General features: G+C 41.3%; 1 protein-coding gene across 1 annotated transcript; it reads right to left on the reverse strand.

Annotated features, from left to right (window-relative positions):
* Nucleotides 1–1757: 1757 nt before the first annotated feature.
* On the reverse strand, nucleotides 1758–24594 carry LOC149321977 (tetratricopeptide repeat protein 1-like). The gene is made up of 8 exons (XM_089532265.1): nucleotides 24501–24594; nucleotides 19973–20311; nucleotides 16976–17036; nucleotides 14651–14763; nucleotides 13492–13528; nucleotides 11749–11897; nucleotides 9297–9351; nucleotides 1758–2305 (listed from the first exon to the last, which is right to left on the reverse strand). The coding sequence occupies exons 2-8, from the start codon at nucleotides 20282–20284 to the stop codon at nucleotides 2169–2171; spliced, it is 864 nt and encodes a 287-aa protein (XP_089388391.1). The 5' UTR covers nucleotides 20285–20311; nucleotides 24501–24594; the 3' UTR covers nucleotides 1758–2168.
* Nucleotides 24595–25680: the final 1086 nt, after the last annotated feature.

The raw sequence follows: 25680 nt of genomic DNA on the forward strand, positions 1-25680 counted from the left end.
AAGGGTACTTATCTGGATGGATAACGGGGAGAGCCAGTAGTGCCTGCCTAGACTACATCCAACTCTTTGCCAGTGTTCTTATTCCTTTCTTTCTTGAGCACCAACACTGCCCATTTTATATCCATAACACAGTATGAGGTGGGAGAGCTGCAAGTTTCTATCTTATGGGTGAAAGAGGGAGGGTAAGTTTTAGGGGAAAATACAGATTGGTGACTAGTTCATACTTGCTCATGAAGAATGGAGAAAAAGCTACCACCTTGTTTTTCACTTTGAAATGATATTGTCAGGGAATTTTAGTGGTAGAAGTAATGTGTTGCTCTTCACCTTTTTGCTTTAGTTGCTTAATATTTAAGCTTTGCTCCATGCTGCCTTTTATGTCTGTATATTATGTCACTATGCCTCCTTCATTTGGTAGACTTGAATAAGGAAAAATAATTCAATCTTTACAGTTTGCTTGAAATTAAATGTGCAAGAATGTTGTATACCATCTATTCAAATAAAGCCTTGATTTTTTTTTCCTCTGCACTTTTAAAACATTATACCAAGCAGTTTTGTTTGCCTTTTCTTCCTCTGGTTCTTTGATAGCAATGACAAAAACCTTCACAACACAGAAGTGACTTCTGAGTGGGCAAGCATAGCATTGCAGCATCAGTTACCAGTGGAACTGCTGTAGCTCTTCAAATGCTGGCACCCTGGGTGCAGTGTCCTCTCTACAGCCAACCCATCTGGTATTGATTTTGACTTTGGAGCATGAAGAGAAAATAATTTCCCCTCACTTCAGCTACTATTTTGTGTTCCAGGATATTGCTCGCTGATTAAGCTAGTGGTTTTGTTCCCACTATTATACAACATGATGTCCTGGTACCAAAAATCTGTTTTTATTGCAGAGCATTGAATGTTTAGCTTCCTCTCAGCGCAGCCTATTTAATAGCCTTACTGAAATGGAATCTGTATGTGTCTGAACTTGACTAGCTGAGAACAGTACTGGATACACCATTCTGCCGCTGGCTATCTCTATCCCATTATGTAAATGATACAGTGAGGACACAGAAACTGTGGCCCTCCAAATGCTGAACTATTACTTATACAGCCTGGTCACCTTGGAAGGGGGTGATAGTGATACCTGCTAACACAAGGGTGGTCAACAGGGTCAGGCTATGGCAGTGTATTAAATCTCCTTCCCAAAGACCTTGGAGTGTTGCACCCTCAGTCAACACCCTCTAGTAAGCATGGAGGACATTACATTTTATATTTTGGGGGGCCACCCAGGCCTTTACACCTAAGAGAGAGCTTTTTTAAAATAAAAAGTTGTGATGTAGAGGTCACTTCCTGTGTTGATTTTTAAAACACCTAAAATGGCTGGGGTGTGTGTCAAAAATGCCTGCCACACCCCCTAAAAGGCATTTAGAGCCAAATATTCCCCCCCCCCCAAATTATTTTAACCTCTGGGCCCCACAGGCTACATTTTGCTTACTCCTGTGCTAGTGTAACAACAACCTACAGGTAGCGTAAATATATTAAAAGTATTTTATAATCTTTTTTGTAATGACACAAATTCAGGTTGCCGTGTTTCACTCATTTGTCAATTGCTGGAAAGAAAATGCTAGTTTTGTTTTAGGATTTTGCTTACACCATTTCAGGACTCTGCCACACCAGAACAATTTAATCCATGTTATTTAATAGTTAACAGTTCTTACAGAAATCTGAAAAGCACTAATATGGTATTTTTGAATAAAAAGTCAAAAATGCAGCCTGCAAGTACCATCAATGTTTTATTACACTTAAGATAAAAGTATATTCTCAGAACAGAAAATCAACCCCCTCTTCCTCATATGCACAAATATAATTGCAAACTTAACAAAACACAAAATGGTTGTACTTCAATTATGGGCACGGCTGTACTGGATTTTTCGATTAATGCCAAACTCCCCTTCCTTACCAGCGAGAATGCAGAAGGCCCAAATAAAGTATATTACTACAAAGTTCAGATTGCATCCTTCTGTTGTCCACAGCTGCAGGACCCCACAGGAGAAAAATGCATAGGACTACGTTCAATTCCCGCCCCCCCCCCCATTTCAGTAAAGATGTTAATGTTTATTCATCCATTTTTGCATTCATCTGTGAAGACACCAGAGCCAAGTTTTTACCAGAAAGAGACTGTGTTTATGTTATCTGTTATTGTTGTTTGGATTTTGAACAAAGTTAATAGAGTATGAGCCAGTCGATGAATCCTGATTCACCTGAAAATTCTCAGTTGAGAGGCCAAAAGGGCGGAGAACCAAGTTTCCAAGGTCTTTCAGTTTACCTGCAATACATGAAAAAGAATGTTTTCTAATACTGTATATACAAGAAATTTCACAAAATCATAATGACTGAAGGAATGTACTCTTTGCTGCATGGGTGTTTAGAATGAGGATGTCTACAGAAAGGAACAAGAATTCGGTTGTTCATACAAGGGTGATTATATTCTGTAAAGCACTTACAGTGAGATCCTAGGCACTAAAGCAGGGGTCGGCAACCTATGGCCCGCGGGCCGCATGTGGCCCGCCAAGCTGTTGGGACCGGCCCCTGCTCGGTCCTGCTGCCGATTGCCGCTGCCAAAGGCCCCGCGGGGCCTTTGGCCTCTCGCGGAAGTGCGCGGGGCCTTTGGCGGCGGGCAAGGGGGGGCAATGGCCCCATGTGCAGCCGCACGGGGAGGAGGAGGAGGGAGGAAGGAAGGAACAGGAGGAGGAGGAGGAAGGAACAGGAGGAGGAGGGAGGAAGGCGGAGGAGGAGGAAGGAGGATGAAGAAGAAGAGGAGGAGGAGGAGGAGGATGGTCATGGTGATATTGATATGAGCCAGCTTCAGAGGCACGGCCAATGTAAGTTGCTGTGATTTTTACAAACTCATGCGCAGTGAAGAAAAACCTGTCAGCGCAACTGCTGGGGTCCAACAACCACTGTCAGCAACTCAAACGAGTCCTGGGGTTAAATCAGACCCTTGGAGCAGAGCTGGCAAATTTCCAGAAGCAGAAGCGTGGCTCCAAAGTCCAATTTGGGATGACAGCAACTGGATGTCTTCCAGGAACTGCAGCAATGCAGGAACCTCCGGGGACACACAGCAAACTGATGCTGTAGCTTCTTCTGATAAACCACCAGAGAAACAAAGTCCCCAAAGTGCTCTTTATTCACAGTGCTATAATATAAAACTAGATCTCTAAAACTCCAAACCATACCAATTCAACTCCTTCTACAAACCCACAAGCTACCTCTTGCAACCCCTAGGTTTATATAGTCTCCAGAGCATGTGGTCTCCCAAACCCAGTGAGTTCAGGTGTGTAACCATGTCATGTGTCTCCTGTGCAATCCAGACACATGTTTCATCATCCATGGCAACATGCACTTGGACACTGAAGTGTCCTTGAGCCAATGAGCTTCAGCTGTGCTGATCAGCCTTGCCACTCTGCTGAATGCTCATGGCCAAACACACACACATCAAGCATTTCCCTGTGTGCTGTGTTTTAACCCTTCAAATCCCTGACAAAACCACAGTCCCTTGACCAAGTACACACTTCTGAGAAGTACATTTGAACGCGAGGGCAAATCACTTCTTGTGAGACCACCTTGACATGTTAAATATGCATAGCCATGTGAACCCCTGTTCAGTGTGAAACCCAAAGAGTTTGGTTATGCAATAATCCTCTGAAATATTCAAGAGATTGCCATGTTAAGTAAAGCCATGTTCAATGCTGAAATGTGGTGTTTGGAATGGGGGGAGGGGGGTTTGTCCAGAAAGGGAAGTCGATTTCTGCCATCTGTCTAGGAATAATGGCCAACTGTCCTCCATTTTGATCATGCCTAAGAAAGATGCATTACTATTAACATTTTTAAAAAATCATCTAATTTTTTGGCATGTCCTCCATTTTTAAAAAGTGTCCTACATTTTAAAATGTTGTCCTATATTATTTATTTATTTATTTATTTATTGGCTCTTCCCCCCCGGTCATCTGGGGGACAGCAACCTGGCCCCCGGCTCAAAAAGGTTGCCTATCCCTGCACTAAAGGAACAGAATACTGTACTACATGGGCCTGCATTCTAAAATTCTTCATGACTGTCTAGTCTTGTGAATCAGCTCTGAATACCCTGTGGAGTGTGCCCCCCTAAGGAGTGTGTGACAGTTTCTCGAGCTGGGGTGCAGACCTCAGATGTGGTGCCACTGGTGTTTGTGTGTATATGGCAGAGGTTGAGAAGGAGGTAGAACAAAATTCACTACTGCCCTTTCTTTTTCTTTTGCTCATTCCAAAGGCAAAATCCTAAGGCTAGTGGGATTTTTGTCTTTGGAAGGAGCAATGTTATCCTTTTCCTCCCCCTTTGCTCTGACCAAAGGGAAAATCCCTTGTTTCTGTCTCTGGAAGCAGCAAAGTTAAAATCCTTTTCTCTCCTACTGTTTCCAAAGGCAAAATCCCACGGTTGCTGAAGAGTCTGTCTTTGGAAACAGCAAAGTTAAACCCCTATCCTTTCCCTTTGTTCTTTTGGAAAGACAAAATCCTATCTACTACTTCAATCAGGAGAGGGACCCAGAGGAAAAAAGGTTTGAGAACCACTGCTCTAGTACATACAGTATAAGTTTCTTTCAAGTTCCCCCATCAAAAGATATTCAAACAAACTACCTCTGATAACAAGAATAATAAATAGCCATCATGACAAAAAGCCATCACCATGCTTCAAGACTTGTTCTGCTGTAAGTTGTACAGGAACAAGCTCAGCTGCTGAAATGTTAAATATATGGCCAATGAAAAGATTTTTGAGACACAAGATTATTTGTTCAAATACATTACTATTTTGTCTGCAAATGGTAATCCATTTTTAATGTGTTATTTATAACTAAAATATTTAAAGACTACACTATTTAACAATAACCCTTGTTCTTTCAGTGCTGGAAAGAGAGGATGCCATTTAACATTGTCTTTATCTAGAAATTGCACGAGTAGCATAACAGCTAAACAATGGTGCCCAAGTAAAACTTCCTAGAAGACTCTAAAATGAAACTAAACATTTGGGCAAGAGAGCAAAGTGCACTGGATAAGCATGCCATGCTCCACATTTGTTAAACAATTCCAGCTTGTATGAATTGAGAACAACATTGGCCTGGGACCAGAAGTTTTAGGACCAGTTAGAAGGAACAGTTCTACCTAGTTAAAGCACCATAGACACAGAAGTTCAAGGAAAGAATTAACTGTCATACCCAGAAGTTATGGATCTGGCATGACAAGAAATAGGGTGATGTAGTAATAGGTTGATATAATGAAACAAGAAATTTGATGTGGGGAAATAGCACTATAGTTAACTACAGAGAAGCGTGAAAGGAGGGAAGCAAGAAACAGAGAGGGAATATACTTGGGACAAATTGGAAATGCAAAGCAGGGACAAATGGACAATGGCAGGGAAGAATCGTAGCTCATGGCCCTGTTGGCTTTTTGAGGTAAGATTGATAGTAAGCAAGACCACATCTGGTTTCCTGGGAGAGATGAATTGATATGAGAGATGGGAGAGTTGGAGGAAAAGCAGCAGGTTTAAAGTACCCTTTGATGTGGGGAAAAGGACGTGGACTGCAGGCTGGGAGAAGGGGGTTGAGGGAACACTTAAATGGCTGATTTGGAGACAATTTGTCTGTGGCCAACCACTATCTTGGATTCCTGAATAAAGCATTAGTTAAAATTACACTAATATGCTGTCCTGATTCTTCAAGTTTGGGTCCAATGATCATGACATTAACACAAGACTATACTACTTCAGATGTTGGCCACACCACCACCTGCCAACAAGAAGAATCAAACCTTTTTATCATAAAGATTACTATTTACTACTGACAATGCTTTCATTAAAGAATCTAATGAGTAGTTAGCCTAAGAGAAGAGGTTTGTATCACGTCTGAGCTCAGTACTGTTTGTTTTCACACCTGCTTTTAAAAGCCTGAGCTGCATAATCTTGAAGCAAAAAGGAGCTTCTGTATTTGCAGGGTAATGGAGAAGAGCTGGCCATGATAATGTCTGCTCTGCCTTTCACCAAGCACCATCAACTTCTATGTCATGGAGGAAACAAGACAAACAGTGCAAGGACCCAAAAGTGGGAGGCAAAAAACCTTGCACAGCCAACAAGTAAAGGGGACCCATGGTCTGCAATGTCTTTGCACTAATGCACAGAGCATGGGGAATAAGCAAGGTGAACTTCAACTAGAAGCACAACAAAGCAAATATGATATAATAGGCCTCACTGAAACCTGGTGGGATGAGCCTCATGATTGGAATGTAGAAATAGAGGGGTATAACCTTGTCAAGAGAAACAGGCCAAACAGGCAAGGAGGAGGAATAGCCTTATATGTCAGGGACATTTACACCAGTGAAGAGATCCAGGACACTGATCCTGGAAGCCAGGTGGAGAGCATCTGGATAAAAATAAAGGGGAGGGAAACAACAGGGATGTTATTGTGGGAGTCTACTACAGACTCCCAAGTCAGACTGAGGAACTGGATGATGTCTTTCTAGAACAGATGACCACACACTCAAAAAGGAGAGATGTAGTGATGGGTGACTTCAACTATCCATATATTTGCTGGAAGTCAAACTCAACCAAATCCTCAAGGTCTAGCAAATTCCTCACTTGCCTTGGAGACAATTGTCCAAAAGGTGGAAGAGGCAACAAGGGGATCAGCTATTTTGGATTTGATCCTAACCAACAGGGATGACCTAGTTAATGGAGTGCAAGGGGTGGGATCCTTAGGTGGGAGTGATCATGCACTCCTGGAGTTTGTTATACAATGGAAAGGAGAAGCCAGGCATAGTCAGACACGCATTCTAGACTTTAGGAAAGCTGATTTTAATAAACTTAGGCCCGTTCCGCACGGCCGTAAAGTACACCCCCAGGATGTACTAGGGTTACGCATGCCCCTAACCCTAGTACGTCCCGGGGACATACAAAATCTTGACGTAGCGGGCACTTAGCGTCCGCATGTCGCGCAGCGCTAATGACGCCGCGAGTGCGCCATTGGCGCCTTGCGATGTCATTAGCACGCCACAACAACAAGTGCCATTTTGGCACTTCTTTTTTGCGGTGGCGGGGAGCCTCGTGGTTTGGCCGCTGGGGCTCCTCGGCGCTGCTAATGGCGGCAGCGGCAGACCGCCGCTTTCAGGCAGTCTGTAATGCGCCTTAGAGAAATACTGGGGGCGATCCCATGGTCAGGAATACTAAAAGAGAAAGGAGTTCAAGACGGATGGGAGTTTCTCAAGGGGGAGATGCTGAAGGCACAATTTCAAACAGTTCCAATGAGGAAGAAAAATGGGAGGAGTCTCAAGAAACCAGGATGGATGAGTAAAGAACTTTCAACTGAGCTAAGTTTTAAACAGAACATGTATAAGAAATGGAAAAATGGGGAAATCACCAAAGAGGAATGAACTCAGGCTTGCTAGAGTTTAAGAACAACAAAAAGGGCTTTTTTGGGTATGTCCGCAGCAAAGGGAAGAAGAAGGGCCATTGTGTAGAGAAGATGGCAAAATGCTAACAGGGGACAGAGAAAAGGCAGAAATACTGAACACCTTCTTTGCCTCAGTCTTCTCAGAAAAGGAAAAGGTTGCTCAACTGAAGGATAATGGAGCAGAGGACAGAATAGGGGAATTTCAGCACAGAATAAGTAAAAGAGATATTACAGGAATACCTGGTTAATCTAAACAAATATAAGTCTCCAGGACCAGATGAACTCCATCCAAGGGTATTAAAAGAACTGGCAAATGTCATATCGGAGCCACAAGCAATAATCTTTGGGAGCGCCTGGAGAACAGGAGATGTCCCAGCAGACTAGAGGAAGGCAAATGTTGTCCTCATCTTCAAAAAGGGAAAAAAAAGAGGATCCCAACAATTATCGTCCAGTTAGTCTTACCTCAATACCAAGAAAGATTCTAGAACAGATCATTAAACAGAGAGTCTGTCAACATCTAGAAAGCAATGCCATAATCACAAAAAGTCAATACAGGTTTCAGAGAAAGAAGTCATGCCAGAGAAATCTAATCTCTCTCTCTCTCTCTCTCTCTCTCTCTCTCTCTTTTTTTTTTTTTTTTTTTTTTTTGTTTGATAAAATTACCAGCTTGTTAGATGAAGGGAATGGTGTGGATATAGTATATCTTGATTTCGATAAGGCCTTTGACAGGGTTCCCCATGACATTCTTGCACACAAGCTCGTGAAATGTGGGCTAGACAAAGTAACTGTTACATGGATTTGTAATTGGTTGACTGGCCAAACCCAAAGGATGCTCAACAATGGCTCCTTTTCATCCTGGAGAGAAGTGACCAGTGGAGTCCCACAGGGTTCTGTCCTGGGCCCAGTGCTATTCAACATCTTTATCAATGACTTGGATGAAAGAATTGGGGGCATACTTATGAAATTTGCAGATGACACCAAACTAGGAGGAGTAGGTAATACCCCAGAGGACACGATCAAAATTCAAAATGACCTTAATATATTTAGAAAGCTGGGCCAAAGCTAACAAAATTAATTTCAACACGGAGAAATCTAAGGTACTGCACTTAGGGTGGAAAAATGAAATGGATAGATATAGGATGGGTGACACCTGGCTGAATGAGATTACATGTGAAAGGGATCTGGGAGTCCAAGTAGACCACAAATTGAACATGTGTGATGTAGCAGCTAACAAGGCCAATGCGATTTTAGGCTGCATCAATAGAAGTATAGTGCCACTCTATTCTGCTCTGGTCAGGCCCCACCTGGAATACTGTGTCCAGTTCTGGGCACCACAATTTAAAAAGGATGTTGAGAAACTGGAGCGTGTCCAAAGGAGGGTGACTAAAATGGTGAAGGGTCCGGAAACCATGCCCTATGAGGAAAGACTTAGGGAGCTGGGGATGTTTAGCCTGGAGAAAAGAAGATTAAGAGGTGATATGATAGCCCTGTTTAAATATTTGAAGGGATGTCATACTGAGGAAGGAGCAAGCTTGTTTTCTGCTGCTCCAGAGAACAGGACCTGGAACAGTGGATGCAAGCTACAGGAAAAGAGATTCCACCTCAACATTAGGAGTATCTTCCTGACAGTAAAGGCTGTTCGACAGTGGAACACACTCCCTCGGAGTGTAGTGGACTCTTCTTCCTTAGAGGTCTTTAAACAGAGGCTACATTGCCATCTGTCGGGGATGCTTTGATTGAAATTTCCTGCATGGCAGGGGGTTGGACTGGATGGCCCTTGTGGTCTCTTCCAACTCTATGATTCTATGATACTACTCAAGCAAATTGGACACCAAAGCAACTCACCCAACATCTCTTCCTTAAGTTTTTCATTACGTTCTTCTATTTGCCTTGGCAGTCGCTAAAAATGAAAAGCAGAGGATCAGTTTTGCAGACAATCTGGGCAACACTTTTAGTTCTTACTCAAGCTACATAATACACAGTTTAACCATCACTTAGTGAGGAAAAAACCACAATCATTGCTGATCATTACTAACTGAAAGCACTGCAATGGACCTAGCCAAAACGTGAAAGAGAAGGCCCATACACATTGTCCATAGGTGACAATCTACGTCTGTTCAGTGTAGCATAGATATCCCATTGCAAGGATGAACGCTATGCTAGCAGTATGCAATCCCTCAAACAGAATTGCCAGTGATGCACAACACATATCCATGAGATGGGCCCCATTAGACTACCTGCAATGACAAGGCACAGAAGAACAGGAATGTCAGCAGGGGGCCTCATGAGCCAAAGGTGGAGGGAGATACAATGGGTTGGGCACCAGGAAACAATGTGCTATCAAGCCAACAGGGCTCATCCATTAGGAAAGGAACACCCTTATAGCTTTGTTACATCTTTGTGGCTAGCTGGCTGCACAGTAATATGGCATGTTGGTTGTATGGTTGGTTTGCTAGGTACTATGCTCCCTCTACCTATGTGGTCTTTTGCAGTTCACTATACCTCCATTGTACATTCACAGTGAGCAATTGTACCTTTTGTGCATCCACCTGCACAATAGCAAATGCACAATCCCAATTCTGCTGCTGTCAGCAGCATATGCCCATCACTATACAGTGGGCCCTTGTTATCCACTGGGGTTTGGTTCCACAACCTCCCATGGATAACAAAATCCGTGGATGCTCAAGTCCCATTCAATACAATGACATAGCAAAATAGTATCTCTTATATAAAATGGCAAAATCAAGCTTTGCTATTTGAAATTTATACTTTTTTGAATATTTTCAAGCCATGGATGCTTGAATCCGTGGATAAGGAGAGCCAACTGTATAAATACTCTGCCCCACACTTGTGTATGTTACTAACAAGATGCGGCCACAGGGTCATTCAATAGCTCTACACCACTTGGTGCAGCTCAGGGAGCGCACAGCTCAGGGAGTACTCATAGGTCTCCATTCTAAGAAATGGCCAGCATAGAGCTACTACTCAACACCACACATCCTAAGCAAGGCACAGAAAAATAATTGTTACACTGAGCTTAGTGGAAATTGCTGACGCAGAGGAAAGGATGGATCATACCCCACATTTGTTCTCTGATTGTGTCTTAAGCCATCTTGAAAATTTATGGTTGAATATTTTTTCAAGTCATACAATAGAAAGATAAGATGCCCCTCAGACGCTGTCATTTTTTACATTTAGACATTATTATATTTGTTATATTACATTTTGTGAACAGGATAAGAGGTTTTACAGACACTTTTTAAAAACTAATAGTTAAATGTTGTGTGTGGTAAGAAAGATACTGTCACTTAATAAAGGAATATCTTAATTTGGGGAGTGATGCTTGAGTTTTGTAAAAAAAAATAACTCATGTTTAAATAGTTATCTGGATCCCACCCTCAAATGAAAAAGCAAATTATTAAAGAAGTGGGAGGAGCACTACAAAAGACAAAACAAAATAAAACAAATGCATTTACAAATCAAACACGGGTTCCTACAGCAAACCAAGCACTATGTGAATTGCTATGATGAATCCCACAGCTACACTGAAGAAAACATTTTGGATCCACTTCAATATATTTAGTTTTCACAACTTTCATATCAATGAATCCCACAGGTTAATTTAGCTTTGTGGTGAGGGAAGTGTTTTATTAGAAGTATACAGCCTGGCCACGTTTTGAAATTTCTGGAAGTAACAAGCACCAAAAACTCTCAGAATACTGCAGAAATCAGGGCTGCTTTCTTGCTTTCGATCACTCTGGCAGAATCCTCCTACACTGCACCCTGAATTGTATTCCCTAGCATTTATCTGAGAAAAAGCAACAAACAGAATGTCAACCAAACAAAGGAAAAACAGCTCTATACCATGGACATTAATGCTTTGGTAGGCAGGACTACTGAGACAACACAGCAGCAACTGGGGATATTGCAGCACACACAGTTTGCACAGAGATGGGCCTCACCATCAACAGAAACTAATCACTAAGGACTCTGTGCCCAGTCCATAACCAAACTAGGGCATTTTTCATCCTTCAGTTCTTGAGTGCCACACTGGATCACAACTGAGTTCAGTCTCAAGATGTGTGTCAGATTAGCCTTCCCTCATCTCTTATGACAGCTCCTTCTGCTTAAACAGCAACGGGACTGAAGTCACTTGCTAAGATTTCTGCATGTTTAAAATCAGGAAGGATTGCTATCCTGGTCATTAATATCTATGAAGTATTTTTATTTAAAAGACTTGTGGACAACTTTTCCACTAGAAACCACCTAACACTCCACCCCGCTTCATAAAGCTTACCATACAAGCTTCTCTTGCTTGATGTATTGAAGGATCCTTTTCAAGCAGGTTTTTGTAGTCTTCTAAAGCTTCATCTAGCTTTTCAGTTTTTTCATACAGCTCTGCTCTCCTCAGCAGTGCCTTGATATAATTTGGATTCAATTCTAGGGCTAAAAAGGAGAAATAAAGCAATAGTATGAACCCTCCAATAAAAACGTTTGACTTTGAGCATTTTTAGCAGGTTCTTGTTGTGTTTATCTTTGCTTGAATACATCCAACATGAGCCAGTCTTGTCACCAGCAGAGATCCTGCTCACAGAGAGTCATAATCCCTCCCTTTTTAATGTTCAACTTTGATGTACAATTAAATAATATAGTAAACAAATGTAAATGAGAAAAGTATATCGGGCTTTTTTACTGCAACACCCCACAAAGGATACACCTAATGCAATACAGCAAAAAGGCATGCACCATTTTAAACATGACTGAACCACAAACTTAAAAGTCTATTACTCATAATGAACATTGTTCAACATCTAATGCCTTATGTTTTTCTTGTGACTAAAATGCCAACTGAAAACATGATTAACAAATGATAACTTAAACTGAGGTATTTCATGGGTGCTGTCTTGATCCAAGCTCAATCCACACTGAGTTACAACAGTCAACCTATGAGGAAATTTCTCTAGGATTAAACTCTAATCATTACAGCCTAATCCACCACACTGGTAGAAAAGCTCCCTCCAGAGACTTCCAGAAATATCCTCTTTAATATCCTCCAATAACATTGTTTTCAAGATAAATTAATCCAAACTCCTGTTTTTGGACAGATAGATTTCATCTCTTACAAGCTGATCCACTCCAATTTAGACCTGTTTCTGTTTATCTTTCCATCCATATGGACATTACATAGAATCACAGAATCGAAAGAGATCACAAAGGCTATCCAGTCCAATCCCATGCCATGCAGGAACAGACAATCAAAGTCTCTGTCACACGGTTTTTGCTCCATTTCTTAACCAACTGACATGCAGTGTCCCCTAAACCAATATTCCTTCCCTATCTCCTTTAAAAATGCATACACTTATACAAGTTTACGATACATATTCACAGTACTTTCTCTTATTTCAATCCTTAACCACAGCCTCACCTGCCACACAGGCACTTGACATAAACTCATCTCAAACATTAAATTAGAACAAGATTCAGGGGGTGGAAACTAGTTCCACTGGCTAGTCTGTACCCAACAAAGGACATATTCCAGTGATGCTTGCCACTGTATGTGTATTCTCTTCCATATCCAGTGAACAGAAACAAACACAATACCCTATATTGGAGCAGGCAACTACAGATGGAGCAAGGAACATTAACCAACCATGTCCACCCAGTAGGCCACACTACAGCATTTCAGACCACAAGAAGTGACATGACATCACTTGCAGCTACTATATTGGTTGATCTTTTGCCTTTTCTCTCCTGGGAGGGAACTGGGGAATTCTTGGGGGATTGGGGCAAGGAAACCATGTTGCATTTATGGGCATTTGTTGCAGGACTCTGGGTTAGTTTTCAGGTGAAAAATAATCCAAAAATTTATCCCCCACCCCCCAATGCATACTTGGAGGGTCTATGGGCTTTGGGAGACCTGGGGCTGCACTCAGGGGTCCATGGGCTGCAGACAATCCACAGACCACTCTCTGCCCTTGTTTTACAAAGACAATGGAAACAGGCACATGACCAAAAAGAACACAAAACAGGAAAACAGTACCTTTACTGCAGTCACTTATGGCAGTTTCTTTCTTGTCCTAGGAAAAAAGATTGCAGAGACACTCAATACCACATACTATTTTTCTAGCATTCATAACAATATGGAAATAATTCACCAAATTTTAGATTATGTTACAACGTAAGAGAAAGGGTGTGTTCTGGCTGTCTTAGTCCAAAACTACAAGGAAAGAAAGCCAGCTAAACCAGAGGCTAAGGAAGGTATTTGTGAACAAGCTCTCCTAGAAAGAAACCCACAGTGTGCTCAGTTGCTCAAGGGAGGATAATCTGAACTAAGGATTCCCCATTTACTGAAAAACAAAAGCAATCCAAGTCATATTGAGCATAACACAAGTTGAGGCCAACTAATCATGACTGTGACAGGTAGCACTAATACTTTATCACCCTCAGTAGTTATTTACGGGTCTATAATCTATAATGTTTAACATCCATGCAGAAACTCAAGTAAAGAGCCACTCTTTTCTTCAGGGGAGCAGACTCTCCCTCATCCAACTTTCCTGCAAAAAAGATAGTGAGGGGGAGTGGGTGCCACTGCTTGAAAGAGAAACAAATACTTTCCAGCAATAGCATTCAACCCCCTCCTGCTTGCCTTCCAAGGGAAGAGACAGCAAGGAGCATATTTCTGGGGGGGGGGGGGGGTGAGAAAGAGAGAGAACATTAAATTCTACTCTATTTGCTCTAGGAAAGACTCATCTCTTTATCACCACACCAGTTTACTCCTGCATTGCAAAGACTGTCTCTAGCAATCTTACTCCCAATTTTGAAGTTGGGACGGTGACACAAATAGTTGCATAGCTGCTCAAACAATCTCTGGTCATCTTTACAACTTCAAAGTGAAAGAAAGATTGCCCACTCATTAGATAAGTGCTGCCAAACTCACCCTGTGAAACACAATTGCTCAAGCCTGACAACAGACAGAGTTGACATGCCTGATTAGTTGTTTGGAATACAGGTTCTAGCTACTTTCCTTTTTTAAAATTTAGTATTTTCCACACCCAGAGCAAAACTTCTAAGAGAACAAAATTAACCACTATGTGCTTAAGCAATATAGCATAAGTTTATCGCCAGCTGATAGAGATAATGAACTTGGTAGTCATCAAATCGATTCTTGCCAATTAACAGTCTTGGAAACGAGCTTTTACCTGTTTCATTCTTGCTGCAGCTCTGTTTGAATACAAAATGGATCTGTCCGTATTACAATAGGCTGGACAAACCTGCAGGGCTCTTGCATAGGAATCTTCAGCTTCTTTATAGTCTGGAGTTTAAATGAAACATTGGAAAAGCAGAGAAGGTCATGCACAAAAATTAATACTTTGTCCCTCTCAGTTTCAATAATTTCATTAAAATGCTCATCAAATCAACAACCAACGTAGAAATAATGAAAACTCAACACCCACATTGCAATTATTATTTTTGTACTATAATAAAAGCGTCTTCTTCCTTTGCAACTGGAAAAAGGTTTGAGCATACAGTATAACCTTTCAACAACAGTCAGACCCAAAAAGAAAAAAAATGAGCCTAACAAGATGAAGTATTTTTTTATTCCCTACATAAAATCTTAATATTTATTCAAACCATCTCAGGAAATATGCACTGTACCGATGCCTCGCTAACAGCTGAAACTGTGGAAAGAAACTGAATTTATCAAATATTTATTGATAATATAAACTCCCTGTTGATTTCAGTGATCTGTTCCATCAAAAAGCTAGCATGAGCAACACTTAATTTAGAATTGCTGCCAGGGACACAAGGATCCTATTGTCTAAATATTCAAAGTTTTCCTTAAGTTGGAACTGCATTTTTCTACCAGAGATAATACTACACCTATCAGGAACACTGGCGTCCTGGCTAAAGGGATGAAGTTACTGATTGAGGAACTGCTACATTTCCTGGGAAACACATTGACCTAAATCCAATACAGACCTTGGCATGCTTAAATTCACTGATTTCAATTGCTTTAAGTATGTTTAATTGTTCGACTGCAGCTACTGAGTTCAAAATATTATAGCAATAGGATTAATTAGGACTGTGGGAAAAGAGGCTTCGAAATTTCTGAACTGATTAAATTTAAATATGACTCAGTCAACATGGGAAGTGTATATTTATTGCACAACGTTGTCTGCTAGTTATTGTCCTTTTGAGTTTGCTTCCTGTCAGCACATATGTAATTTTAGTGTATAAACTAAAAGTTGACTCACACAGAATCACATCTGTTGTTGCTGTTGTTAACTGTGGTCAAGTCAACTTCAACCTATGGTGATCCTATGAATGAGAGACCTCCAAGTCACCCTGTCATCAACATCTCTGTTCGGGTCTTGCAGACTCAGGGCTGTGGCTTCCTTGCTTGAATCCATCCATCTGAAATGCAGTCTTCCTCTCTTCCTACTGCCTACTATCTTTCCAAGCATCATTGTCTTTTCTAGTGTGTCATGTTTATTATTTCCATTTGGTCTTCAGTTTTGGGCACTTTTGATAGTACCCTGCCACTCTTTTCAAGATTCTCTCTACAACAACAGAAACACTATTCTTTTTCCTCTTTTGCCAATAAGAGAAAACATTCTTGAGAACTGAGAAAGGATTTCAGTCAATAATGGCGACCCTAAAGATAGACCCTGCAAAAGTAGCCGGTCCATGTGGACACAAGACAGAAATGTACAAGCACTACTTTGAAATTAACAGATTATGCCATATGAAACCTGTTGATCTAAAAGATCCCACAAGAATCATTTTCATATCTAACCAGAACAGGATCCCACTGAGTTCAGCAATATTTCTAAGTACAAGGTTGCAGGCACTGTGCAGAACCCAATTAGCGTTTTTCCACAGACAGCAAGATTCTGTCAACAAATTAGGGAGAGGAGTAACTTTCTCTCATCCCAGCACCCCACCCACTTCTACTACAAATGACAATACAACTCTTCAGGGCATATTTGGGATAGGGAGGTGCAGAGGTGAGAAACAGCAAGGTCTATGGTGTGAACCTCTGTTCATTCAATGTTGGATATTACCCCAAACTTTTTAACTCACACAACGCCTAAAAGAACATTCTAAACTACAAAAATAAAGTCTAAAGTGAAAAAGTCTAGGGACATATTTACCACAAGTGCCTGTCCAAATCCAGTCAAATTTACGAAATTCACTATACTGCAGTGGTTTCCAACCCTGGTTGTGACTCCATTACCCTTGACGGGCCATGCTTGCTGGATAGGATGAGAGTTGCATCCCATCAACAATTAGGGCAATCACTTAGTACTTGCCTTAGACCAAACTGTTCGCTCTAAGGGACTTTGGACTTCAGTTCCCATTATCCCGGACTATTGGCCAACATGGCTGAAGTCCAAAATCTCTTAAAGGGCACAGTTTGGGGACCGCTGCCTTAGACAGATAGTAAGGCTGATGACAACTAAGTGCCATTTGTCTTCCCTAACTACAGCATATATATCTATGATACAAAATAGTGCACCCACCTCCTTTTTTAAATTGTTCATTTCCTTCTTCTTTTAATTTCATGCTCTCATTTCTTCTTTTCTGTAATACACAGAGGATCACAGAATACAATATTTATGTGAAGTGAGCAAATACTATAGTTAACAGTTTAATACCTCTGAAATTGGAAAACAAAATGAAATGTAATCCCAAGTATAGCAATAAAATCTTTTTTATTGTTGCTCCCTCCTCTACAAATAGTTTTTAAGATGTTTAACTTCTGACACAAAGCTACATTCTTATAATTGCCCCCACCCACAGCAATTAACAGTTCTGCAGATTTCAGTGTTCCTTAATGCTACCTGTAGACAACCTAGAACTACATATTTCTTGAAGTATTTGGAAGATTCTGCACACACAAGATAGAACCACGTGCTTATTTATGATTTATGACAAATCCTTTACACATGTTTAGTTTTCTGACTCTCAACATCAGAGTGATCATCTAATAATTTACAGACAAGGCTAACATAAAGTGGCATGTACAAAGCCAGCAATTAAAAGTGTTTTGACTGTGTTTTGTAGATCTAAGCCTAAAAACACGAAGAGTCTTAAGACTTTCACCAGAAGAAAATGTAACTGATGTAAAAGTGAAAAGTACACAGAAAAGCATTTTGAAAGTCTAAATTTAATTTGAATAATTTCTTTGGAAAAGAAAAGAAGCAGTCAATGCTTGGAAGAAAAAATAAACTCCGTAGGATTCTGACCCTCTGGTTCTGTTCATTTACCACCAATACAATACTTACAGTAAACGTCCTCAAGATCTGCCTATTATTTTATTCTCTGGATGATCCTATAAAATTGTAGCTGTTGACCCAACAGATTGGGGAAAGGATTGCAAAGACTATGATATCCTGCTACCAATATCTTTTACCCTTTTTGCTCCTTTCTGAGTTTCACTCAAGGCCCAAACTTTTTTCCTTTCCTTTCTTTATTGTTCTGTTTCCTTATTCCTCTTTGCATCAACTTTCCTGTTTAAGCACAGCACAAATTACAATCAATTATCCTTGAACAACTCAGATGTAAGACTGAGTTTGCCCTCAATATTATTAATTCCATTTTAAATACTAAGGCTCCTTACTGAGATATTTTGCAGATGATGACTGTGGAAGGGCTATATGGTGGTTTTTCACATTTTATAGCCAGACCAAATACAACTATACTGTATTAAGAGAGCAATGCAAGCCATATATTATTGCAAGAATTATTTGGGTTCTTTGTAGAGGCATAAAGGCCAAGATCATTTTTCCCTTACCCAACCCCCCACTTCACAAAATAACGTCCACCAGATGTAAATGACATTTAATCATGCATGTTTTGTCAAAAACTGAAACAAACCATAAGGCAGGGACAATATTCCAGAACACACAACTGGGTAAGGGTCTATTTCCCTAGGAACATTCAACTGCCATTAACCAGGACTGCAAGCAAAAAAGACATAGTCCAGAGAGTACATCGTCAGGGTGTCAGTACACTGCAAAAAGCTTCCTAATGATTAGCCAAAACAAATATATACACATTTGTGCATTCTGAATATTTTACAAGTCAAGATACAAGCTGCATGTTATCTTCGTAGAAAAGCTGGTTTGCTTTTCAAATATAAAACACACACCCTGCTGAGTCACTTTTGTATATCTCCTTCTCCCACATGATTAAAGAGAAAGAGAGGAGTCTATACAGAAAGACAGGAGCATGACCAGAAATAGGAAAAATTGGGAGCTGCTATGAAAAATCATTACAACATCAGGATTTCCTTGTCCCCCTTCCAGATGGCCATTTAAAGCTGCTAGACATAAATACTGCTGCTTTTGTTGAATGGGAAGCTTAACAAAAATACCCTAAATGTTCATTTTATTACATTTGGATAGTCTTGATACTAAGTGAATGTGGCTTACAAAGGCCTCTCCCCATCCCAAAAATTCTAGACAGTTAAGCTCTACAAAAGAAAAGTCATGCTTCTGGCAGACAGCTGCATAAGCACTCTGGCCACTGGGCATAATCTCATCACAAGAGCTGTACACAAAGCAACCACCTTTTAATTTAGCTTTTAGTTGCTGTCTTATGTAAATCCTGTTTTGAACTAAAACTAGACTACATGCAGATAAACTGCTCAGAATTTGATTTATAATCTAAGAGTCTCACATACTCATGAATTTTTAAAAAGCAGACAGCATAAAATTGTCTACCTCTGTCCATTTCTGTTTTAGAAATACTGTATAGACAGTGACAAGTGCAACAGAATAATGAAAATACAAATTGAAACAGAGTAACACATTGGTAAGGGAGAAACAAATGGTTTGCAAGTATGGTTGTCACAGATACTTAAGAAAAAGAGGAGCTAATAGCAGCAGACAATGGAGCGCTAATTAAATAGACACAAATCATCCTGGCATATCCTCCCACCCTGAGGCCTTGCCACTCACCGACAGACAGATTAACATGTAAATCACTTCCTCTCAACCAAGGTTCACACAGTATATATACTGCATACACCTACATGCCACCATTCGCTGAAGATGCCAGCCACAGATGCAGAATAAATTCTTCCAGAACAGCTGTGCCGGCTATAAAAGCCTTCAACTTCACACAGGAGCTAACAGCATTGCTTCCAATTGCATACAATAAAACTAGTTGTGTGTATAGATTTCTTTTCCTAACAAACATCAACAAATTGTGAGAAAAGGAGTTTAACAGAAGTTTAACAACACCCTCTCCAAACCTGTTCACTAAAACAGAAGCATATCAAGTGTAAAAATATTCCCGGACAAACATTCAGGTAGCAATTCAATGCACACTTAATTAGCCATAAACTCTGGAATAAATACATTGGAATTAGCAAGATTTACTTCCAAGATACAAGAGTTTGTTTTAACAGACCAAACTGTCAGAAGAAATAAGCAGGACTTCCTTCCAAGAACATATGGTTAGCATTAAAATGTTGGTCAAGCCTAAAATGTAGTTTTTTTTATTAAACATACCTCTTTTTCCTCCTCTGACATATTTTTCTCCAGTTGTAGTAAATCATTTTCATCTGGTTCTGCTTGATCCTCTGAAATATCTGCCTTTTCATTGTGATTCTCTTCTACCAGTCCTGATTCAAAAGAGTCATTACAGTCATGGAAGAGGTCATCATCTTCTCTGGCCTCTGAGTCAGAAAACTGATTCATTCCATCTTTGGCAAGTTTAGGGTTGTGCACATTATTGCAGTTGGCTTGTGAACTGTTTTGTTCTTCTGAAAGTGTCAATTTTTCAACTAATTTTTCAGGGAAGGCAGCTTCTTCAGACTCCATGTTGAGTCTGCTATGATGATTTTCTGCCTGAAGTAAAGCAACAGGATAGCTTTCATAAATAACTTAAACAAGGATAACAAAGTCTTGAACACCTACAAATTGTTGACACTGCCTGACAACTCTCACATACACAATCCTCCAGCTTCAGGTTAAAGTATACCACTAATTTTGTAAAATCTTTTCCCACCACATTAATAGAAAAAGAATGGGATCAGCTTTGCCTGCTACCATAAAACATCAAAACAGCTATGAATTAAATTCCATCCCACCTTATGCTTACTGCTCACTTTCAATTCACCCTTATCAAAGTTGTATGGATAGGAAATTATTTTAAGGACAAAACCCATCATTCTCCTTCCTAGCAACACCACAGGGGGTTCCAGGACCCCACATGGATACCAAAATCCATGGATGCCCAAGTCCCATTATATATACAATAATACAGTAAGATGGCATATAAATGGCAAAATCAAAGTTTCCTTTTTGGGGGGGAAAAACCAATTTGGAATATTTTCAAGCCATGGATGGTTGAATCCATGGATACTGAAGACTACCTGTATAATCAAAATAACAACGCTTCACATCACTTCTACTAGGAGCTCCTCTGACTGAACTGTGGGGTACAAGTGTATTCAATTTTTTACTTTAAAATTCTCACTAATATGTTTCAGCCATGACAGTTTCCCATCTTGATAATATGAAACACACATAATCACCATCAAAACTAGCTATTTTTGCATAAACATGATGGAAAATTGTTGCTGTCTGGAACTTTCTGGTACAGAAAAAATGAAGTTTGCCCTGCCTATACCATGTCTGTATGCCTATCTACTTTTGACTGAGGGCAGCTCTTTAAGGTTTGGACCTGTTATTTTCCTCAGCCTTTTTCATCTCAGCTAGGGAGAGCAGAGATTAATCCTAGAATTTAACATGCAACATTTGTGCTCTGTTCAAGACTTTCACGTCTTCCCAAGCATGTTCTCTCATTTAACTGACAAACCTATGCCTTACCTTTCAGAAGTTAACACCACAAAAAGAAAGATGTGGACACTCCTTCTTTCCCCCCCTCAGGACACAGACCTGTATTGCAGCTGAGCCCAGTAACTTCTGCCATTCAAAGTGTGAATGTTCTTAAGAACAGGAGTCTGAAACTGTGACCTCAACGTTTTTGGTTTGGCTTACATTTCCCAGGAATCCTAGCCAGCACTTGGCAGCAAGATTTCTAAACACAACTAGAGTGCCATCATTACTCATCCTATCTTAGTACTAGAAAGCAACAAGGCTGATAAAAAAAGTAGGCGGCTGGCACCATGGTAAGGATGTTGATCTAGAAAATGTGAACTCACCACTTCTTGCACCAGAAAGAGGAACCCATATAAGACTACTGTATTTATAAACCAACACAGCTCACAAGGTGCAGGGCATAGGAAATTCCTCCTCATACGTCACCTACTAAAAGCACAAAGTATCCCTCTGCCAGGAAAGAGAGGCCTTGGCAGGAAGCAGATTTTCAATAATGCCTTCCCACTAAAGGCCTACATACCCTAAAACAGCATTTCTCAAACAGTTGGGAAGGATCCCCAAGGAGTGTGCAAAACCTGGAGGTCCTGATCCCTCCATTCACATTTTTTTATATATGTTAAGTTTACACATGTGTTAAATACCGAATTTACTTAAACAGAACTTTTCTAATTCAAATGATGTTATTGCCTTATGGAAGGTTAAATTATGAATACACATTAACGTGTGAATGAAAACATGCCTATTCAATATAGTCAGACCTTTGTGCCTATGGATTTTTAATCCACTGATTTAACCATATATGGTTTGAACATATATATGTGTGTGTGTGTATGTACATACACACACAAACACACACACACAGTATAAATTCCCAAAAGCAAACCTTGATTTTGCCATTTTATATGACCCCATTTTACTACATCATTGTATTTAATGGGACTTGAGCATTCATGGATTTTAGTATCCCTGGGGGCAAGGTGACCAAATGTCTTAACTGCAAAGGAGGACAAGGCACTGGAAATTAGGACATTCAAGAGAAAGGGAGGGCATGACCCAATAAAAGCTCACAGAAATACAAATCCATGCTTCTGTGTCATTTTCTCAAAATGGAGGGCCCTTGGGAATCCCTCCCAGACAGAAGGCTGAAATCATAGAATCATAGAATCGTAGAGTTGGAAGAGACCACTAGGGCCATCCAGTCCAACCCCTGCCATGCAGGAAATCCAAATCAAAGCATCCCTGACAGAAGGCCATCCAGCCTCTGTTTAAAGACCTCCAAGGAAGGAGACTCTATCACCTTCTGAGGAAGTGCATTCCACTGTCGAACAGCCCTTACTGTCAGGAAGTTCCTCCTAATGTTCAGGTGGAATCTCTTTTCCTGTAGCTTGCATCCATTGTTCCGGGTCCTGTTCTCTGGAGCAGCAGAAAACAAGCTTGCTCCCTCCTCAATATGACATCCTTTCAAATATTTAAACAGGGCTATCATATCACCTCTTAACCTTCTTTTCTCCAGGCTAAACATCCCCAGCTCCCTAAGTCGTTCCTCATAGGGCATGGTTTCCAGACCCTTCACCATTTTTGTCGCCCTCCTTTGGACACGCTCCAGTTTCTCAATGTCCTTTCTGAATTGTGGTGCCCAGAACTGGACACAATATTCTAGGTGGGGCCTGACCAAAGCAGAATACAGTGGCACTATTACTTCTCTTGATCTAGACACTATACTTCTATTGATGCATCCGAAAATAGCATTGGCCTTTTTAGCTGCCGCATCACACTGTTCACTCATGTTCAACTTGTGGTCTACTTGGACTCCTAGATCCCTTTCACACGTAGTTTCATTCAGCCAGGCATCATCCATCCTATATCTGTGCATTTTATTTTTCCGCCCTAAGTGCAATACCTTACATTTCTCCGTGTTGAATTTCATTTTGTTAGCTTTGGCCCAGCTTTCTAGTCTATTCAGGTCATTTTGAATCTTGATCCTGTCCTCTGGGGTATTAGCTATTCCTCCTAATTTGGTGTCATCTGCAAATTTGATAAGTATGCTCCCAATTCTGTCATCCAGGTCATTGATAAAGATGTTGAAATGTAGGACATGTCCTGGAAAAGGAGGGCGTCTAGTCAGCCTGCACTCAGTCCTAGGCACAAACCCCAGCGGATACCAAGGGCCGACTATAAACCAAATATCTTTACTCATACTATGCTGCGGGGGACGGGATGTCCGCCAGGTAGAGTATATGCCAGCCTTAGAGATGGAAGGGACTGAGGTGGGGTGTCCCAAGGGTAAAACATTTGAGGACCACTGGCCTAAAAAGGCCCCAGATGCCATCTGATCCAAAGGACCTTTTTGGCAACCGCTCCCAGATTATGGAATGCCTTCCGGACAAGATCCCTCATACTGCCACCTTAAACGGCTTCAACAAAAGCTGTTAAGACGGGTCCCTCCCGGCAGGCCTTTCCTGAATAGATAGCCAGCCACCAATGAAGTTGAATCAGATATAGTATACACCTATGGTTTTTGCCACAGCCTCTCTTCCACTGTCTGTCTGTCTGTCTGTCTGTCGTTGTTTTAAAGCATGCTTTTTAATTGTGAATTGTTTAATCGTATTTTAGGGGGGTGGGATATTGGGGTCGGGGGTTGTATATTTTAACATATACAGAGAGGTGGGGTACAAGTAAATATTATTATTATTATTATTATTATTATTATTATTATTTTATTATTATTACTGGAGGCTTAGCAGGGCCTGGCCTGGTTCCCACTGGGATGGGAGGCCGCCAAGAGACCCCAGGTGCTGTGGGCTCTACTTCGGAGGCAGGCAAGCGGCAAATCCTGCTCTGAGTATTCCTTGCCTGAGGAAATGATGGCTGGACCGTTGCACTATTATGACTCTGAGACCTGCCACGGAACCCCCCCCCCCCGGGGTGACCTCGGGCAGAGGGCCACTCTCTCTCTCTCTCTCTCTCTCGGCCTCCTCAGGGAAGGCCATGGCAAAGCCCCCTCTGAAGACACCCGCCAAGAAAACCCCACTACAGCTTTGCCTTCCATCGTAAAAGGCATGAAGGCAGAGGAGGACAGCAAGGAAATGGCGATCACAGTGTTATTGCTATTAGTATACGTCTTTACACCCCGCTTTCGCCAAACCAGTTCCCCCCAGGCTTCCCACTGGAACCCCACTCCCTTCACGCCTACCAGCGCCAAGGATCGGCTCCACTTCACTTCAACTACTGCCGGAGGCCGGGTTGTACTTCCGGTCCCCTCTCCCGGGCCAATCAGCAGACGAGAATTCCAGGCTCCCCTCAAGATTCCTCTGTGACGTCACGCGCCGGTCTTCAGAAAGAGCCAATGGCCTCGGCGGAGGGAGCGGGCGTAGGAGGCGGTGCTTTTTCCCTGTGTGGGAAGACAACCGCTCTCCCCAAGACGTAGGACTACATCTCCCAAAAGCCACCGCGCGACTCCCTCCCCCTCCTCCTCCTCCTCCGCGAGCGCTGAATCGCGCGCTGGCTTCTGGGGGATGTAGTTCAACGTCTTGAGGCAAGGGAATGCGACTGTCTTTATATAAAGGCAGCCTGTGGCCTCAGAACTAGGATGGTTTAGTAGTTTGAGTGTTGGACTAGGACTCTGGAGACCGGGGTTCGAATCCTGACTGGGCCACTGGGTGGCCTTGAGCAAGTCACACTCTCTCAGCCTCCTCAGAGGATGGCCATGGCAGACCGCCTCTGAAGAAACTTGCCAAGGAAACCCTATGATAGTTCCTCCTTAGGGTCGCCATAAGTCAAAAGTGATTTGGAGGCACACAAAAACAACAACAATTTATTAAGCTTAATAAATAAATAAATAAATAAATAATCCTGCCCCCAAAATTAAATTTTCTTTCAGCCCCCAGATTTCTAGCATTGGAGAGAGAGAGAGAGACTCAAAATGCTGCACACCTGGAGCTCTTTCATTTCTCTTCATACCTTTGACAGCTTAAGCTTATTTGTAAAAGTTTGACTGAAATTTTAAGTTATTGCAATGCTAAAAATTGGGAATGAGATAAAAAAATATAATGGGAGGGGAAATCATTCTTCTTTGTGAGGGGGCTGTGTCCTCATTTCCCCCTCTTCCCTCAGTTGTTGTTGTTGTTGTGTGCCTTCAAGTTGTTTCCAACGTCTGATAACCCTAAGGAGTTTATCACACAGGGGACAATTGGAAGTATAAACAGTGATTAACCCATGATAATCCCGCAATTGCACTACTGGTTTTCACACAACATCGAGATGAAATGTGATTCAAGTGCCAGCATCCCATGAATTAACAGGCAAGAAACAGCAGCAAATCATTCACATTTTGCTGTTTGTGAAGTTGAAGGCTTTCATGGCTGGTATCCATA

This window comes from Sceloporus occidentalis, unplaced genomic scaffold, assembly GCF_023333645.1.
Source record: "Sceloporus occidentalis isolate IW3139 unplaced genomic scaffold, rSceOcc1.0.p SCAF_1, whole genome shotgun sequence".
NCBI lineage: Eukaryota > Metazoa > Chordata > Lepidosauria > Squamata > Phrynosomatidae > Sceloporus > Sceloporus occidentalis.

Excerpts from the sequence above, each read along its gene's own strand:
- LOC149321977 (XM_089532265.1), bottom strand. The coding sequence starts at position 20,284 with ATGGAGTCTGAAGAAGCTGCCTTCCCTGAAAAATTAGTTGAAAAATTG. Across the intron at positions 14,764-16,975 it reads TGAACAATTTAAAAAAGGAG|ACTATAAAGAAGCTGAAGAT; the intron begins GTGGGTGCACTA and ends TTTAAACTCCAG. Across the intron at positions 9,352-11,748 it reads AAGCAAGAGAAGCTTGTATG|CGACTGCCAAGGCAAATAGA; the intron begins GTAAGCTTTATG and ends TTTCATTTTTAG.